Below are 4856 nucleotides of genomic sequence, written 5' to 3' on the forward strand. Positions count from 1 at the left end.
AGTCAATGGCGCACCGTTTAAATTGTCCATCTACGTTTGGTCTGGCTGAATAAAATTGTGTAACGCTTTCCCTTAGCAAAATACAATCGCTCGATTGCAAATTAATCTTCATCGTAGCGCCTTTGCCTAACTGATCAGTTTTTGACGTGGCAAGATGCACCTGAATATAATTTTGAAATATGATAATATTTTGTTTCGGAAAATTTATTTCACTGACCCTCAATAAACCAAAGAATGCCAGTAAAAATGCCGTCTTGAAGAGAAGTGCTTCGTACTCGGAGCTACAAATAAGACACAAATTTTTTGTGATGTTAGTTAACATATCTATGGTGATTGGTTGTCTTATGTCGCGTCTACATTGTAAACGCTTCATGCCTTCAATCATTTTCCGAATAAAGAAATTCTGTGTAGTATCTACTAAATTATTGATTTTACATGTGAATGCAACTGCAGCCACGTGACAACCAACAGACCTGTATGAATACCCATTCCGCGACATATAAGCTATATATTCTGCCAATTGTTGGACGCTTGGAGGCCAGTGCTTGCTGTAATGCATTCGTTGCCTAAAGTTTTCGAACGCGTCAGTTCCAGCTCTGTAACATTTATGTGTATTTTCTGAGATAGATCCTTTAATCAATCTGCTAATTTCGTGCTGATAAACTCCTGAAATTCAGAGGGAATCATGAGAGGGGTTTCGCTAGCGAAGGCTGGTAATAAAGTTTTAATTCTGTTAAATTGTAGACGGCTTATAGCATCGCAAAGTTCGTTTGCTCTTGACGTGATGTGAACAGCCTTAACATGTATATTGTTTTCTAAAAGAACTAAAACTAGTTTTCTTAACAAGTCTAACACCCGTTGGTTACGGGATGTCTTTTTGTTAATAATATGAACGAGACTCATGTTATCACAATGTAGCATTAGCTTCTTTCCTTTTAATTGTTTACCCCACATTAAAAAGGCCAAAAGGATCGGGACTAATTCTAAAAGTGTGATGTCCCTAAACACAGTCTCATTCCAGTGACCAGGCCATTTATAAACTAACCATTCTCCGTTCAAGTAAGCACCACATGCTAACGATTTGTTTCCGGCGGCGTCGGTGTACAGATTTATGTGATTATCTGAAAGCCATTCCTGTTCTGACATAATGGTAGTTCCATTAAATGAGTTTAAAAAGGTTAACCACATGTTTAAGTCTTCTTTCGTGTCCTTATTAAGACGGACATAGTGATGAGGTAATTTGGCTTGGACTTGCGCTTGATACAATCTACAGCTGAAAGTTCTGCCAGTAGGAATGGCTTTCGAGAAAAAATTAAGGCTTCCAAGTATGGACTGCAGTGCTTTTAAAGTTATTTTCTTTTTCGTAATAGCTTCTAAAATCTGTGTTTTTGCCTTTTCAATTTTATCGCTGGGTACCCGGATTTCCATACAGATGGTATCTATTTCTAAACCAAGGTAAACTAATGTAGTGACGGGACCTTCCGATTTTTCGGCATTTATTGGAACTTGAATATCATTGCAAATATATTCAAAAGATGATAAAAGATCAGAGCAATCATTTGTACCAGCTTTACCGGCAAAGAAAAAATCATCCAAATAATGATCTAGATTTTTTGAATTAGCGAACGTTGCTACAACATATTGTAATGAAGTTGCGAAACGTTCAAAAATAGCCGGACTAATAGAACGGAAGCATTTTTTGAATCCAAAATTTGTTATCGCATTTAATTCCAAGAATATTAAAATCCTCTGGATGAACAGGTATTAAATTAAATGCAGATTTAACATCCCGTTTCCCCATTAACGTACCCTGTCCTAGCCTTTGTATAATATCAATAACATTGTCAAACTTTGAATATTGAACAGAAGACAATTCCGGGTCTATAAAATCATTAACGCTATTCCCGTATGGGTATGATAGGTGTGTTATTAATCGCATACCGCCAGTGCTTTTTGGCACCAGTCCGACAGGGTTGGTGCGAAGGTTCGAGAATGGTTCCGTCTTAAATGGCCCAAGTATTCTACCAAGCTCCACCTCTTTATATAATTTTGAAAGAACTAAATCTTGGTTTAATACTGCAGACTTTAAATTTTTTGAATGAAGTGCGTAACGCGGACCATGATATTCGATTCGAAACCCCTCTCTGAAACCGGATAATAAATAATTTCTTTCATTAGAGTCAGTGTACCCGGTTTCGCACTGTACGCGGTTTCGCACACCCTATGGTCGTAGTCGTGGAGCCACATGTCTAAGCGCACCGGATCTATCGGTGTATGGCCTAGGTCCCATAGATGAGCCATTAGAAACTTGTCTGTAAACGGGCCTTGGGAATCTTGGTCTGAAATAATTCGTGCCTCTAGTTTGTTCTAGTTGAAAAACATTTTTGCAAATTACTGAAGAATGTGACCCTGAGCATTTTTTACATTTGTGAGCGTACTGGCATGCGTATTTTGAACAGTAACCTTTATCATTAAAATCAAAACAAGGCCTTAATTTGTCACTGACCGGTGTGTGGCTGGTCATAGTAATAAGCCAGATTTCGGCATCTATAAATGACCATTTCATATTTGTATACTTATAAAGTTTCTGCCGGAACATCCGATCATATTTACACCACCCAAAAGAGTTTTGTTTAGAAGCTGAACGTATTGTATTAACATACTGCAATAAATCTCTTGCAAGATAAGGCATTTTTTGTAACATTATGCTCATATAAACCAAAAATGCATCAGTCCACTTTTCAATTGACAAAATTTCGTTTGTTTTTGAAGGTGGCGAGCTAACTTGCAATTCACCATTGACTAATTTAATAACTTGTTTACTAGCTACATCTTTTTCTAATAATGACGAGAGTTCGATAAACTCTCCTCGCCAACATTTTTCCTTTATATTTTGACTAACATGCAAGGCAAGATCTGTACATATAGATGTCATAAAAGTTTCATTACCTGACATATGTGAATTAGCCTCCGACAGTGGTTGAGCCATGTATTGCTGGGTACTATGTGCGGGAACATTGCTAGTGGGTTGCATAACGGGCCCAGAGTTGCTAAAGTAGGGGTACACTGGTTGTTGGACATTCACAGCTGATGTAACACTTGCATCTGTAGTACAAATAGTGTTTACATTGTGATCCATGCCAGATGCTGTCCCTGGTTGGATAGATCTACTTGTCAAATGGTCCGATGATACATATTGACCAAAAGTGTTAATGTCCGAGTTAGTTTGTTGCGTGTTCGTATTAGCATATCCGACAAATGATGCGTTTCCATGGCAACCGAAACTTTGAGAACCTGTCACTGGATTACTTGGCAACTGTGCCCATGTCGCATAGGGTACTGTTCCTGGTTGGGTACTCATCAAATGTTCCGACGATATATATTGACCGGAAGTGTAATTGCCCGGATTAGTTTGTTATGAGATAGTATTAACATATCCGGCAGATGGTGCGTTTCCATGACAATTGAAATTCTGAGAACATGCCATTTGGTTACTAGGCAATTGTGTCGACGTTGCATACTGGAAGGTGTCACTAGGTACTGATATGACAGTCTCGGGAGTGTAAGAGTTTCCGATGTTTGAGTAACCATGTTGCGTGGGATTGACTATAGAATCAGAGCTGCCTTGTAGCTGATCGCTGCATTCACGAGAATTACAAGTCCCCGATTGTAAATTGGCAGCTGTAACAGTATGCGCAGTTTGAGGTGTTCCCACCGAAGAAGCTGGGTCTGAATTAAGGCACTGCTCAGCGGACTGTGGAGTAGCTGACGCTAACCTCTGTAACTCTGTGGCTACTTCTTGTCGCCGTGCATTACGCCTGGGTCTGCCAGTCACAGTTACGTTGCCTTCGTTGTCTTGGCATGCTTGAATAAAATATTTAATTTGCTAGAGGTTATGTCTATCACAAATAATTTTACAATTTAGCTTGTTAAAATATAAAATGAAATAGCTCTACCATTCTAGTTTAACGACACTAGCTAGTCTAAAAACCTGTTTTGACTCAAATTTTCAAAATTATATATTCCATGTAAATGAACCATCGTATTTTGCAAACATTTAAAATCATTTTAATATACTGTAAGCATGTAAATAACAATTTTTTCAACATAATTTTAATGAGAGTTTACAAAACGTGACCTGTTTGTTCGGCTTCCAAGACAAAAAGGAGGAGCTCTGCGCGTTTCTTCTTGATGACGCAGGCTTGATGACGTAGTTATAAACCGCGTGCATGCCAACCAACAAGACCGGAGGAGTTAGCTCCCATAACATCTCCAGATAAAGACATCTATTTGGAGACAAGCTCCAAATAACTGTACTTATTAGTAATTATTTCTCTGCAAATTCTCATCGATCTTTTTTTTTTGAATTCTGTCGATGATCTGCCTTTATAATAGTCAAATGTAGATTTTATGTGATGTATGATTTTTATTGTGATTACATTGTTCGTGTGACATATACATGCTAAGTAATGACAACATATTTGTGCACTAATGTAGCACAAACGGTAATTATTAGTATTATCATTTAAATAATTTTGTCCATTCTGACCCCTGTTGGTTATCCTGTTATACATATGTCATAATAGTTAACTAGTCATCAAAAATATGTCTGTGATATTAAACTGTGTTTTAATATGTGCTATATCACACACAACTTATTTTTTACTGTTATTTGCTAAACAAATCCTACGCAAATTCAGACGGTCGACTTCCTGTTTTAATTACCATAAAGCGCATTAAGCGCGAAAAGGACCAATTCTCAATTTCGCGACATTACCAACGCCTCCGATTTCCAAGCGTCTTGCTTGACTTGATTTATCATTCATTAATTTCTTATAATTTCAAAGCATATAACA

General features: G+C 37.7%; 1 protein-coding gene across 1 annotated transcript; it reads right to left on the reverse strand.

The window, feature by feature from the left end:
* Positions 1-2202: 2202 nt before the first annotated feature.
* Positions 2203-4054, reverse strand: LOC128552371 (uncharacterized). Its single transcript, XM_053533395.1, has one exon. The coding sequence runs from the start codon at positions 3359-3361 to the stop codon at positions 2222-2224; it is 1140 nt and encodes a 379-aa protein (XP_053389370.1). The 5' UTR covers positions 3362-4054; the 3' UTR covers positions 2203-2221.
* Between the last annotated feature and the right edge of the window lie 802 nt (positions 4055-4856).

Source organism: Mercenaria mercenaria, unplaced genomic scaffold, assembly GCF_021730395.1.
Source record: "Mercenaria mercenaria strain notata unplaced genomic scaffold, MADL_Memer_1 contig_2585, whole genome shotgun sequence".
In the NCBI taxonomy this organism is placed as follows: Eukaryota; Metazoa; Mollusca; class Bivalvia; order Venerida; family Veneridae; genus Mercenaria; species Mercenaria mercenaria.

Coding starts and splice junctions, on each gene's coding strand:
- LOC128552371 (XM_053533395.1), bottom strand. CDS start 3,361: ATGAGTACCCAACCAGGAACAGTACCCTATGCGACATGGGCACAGTTG.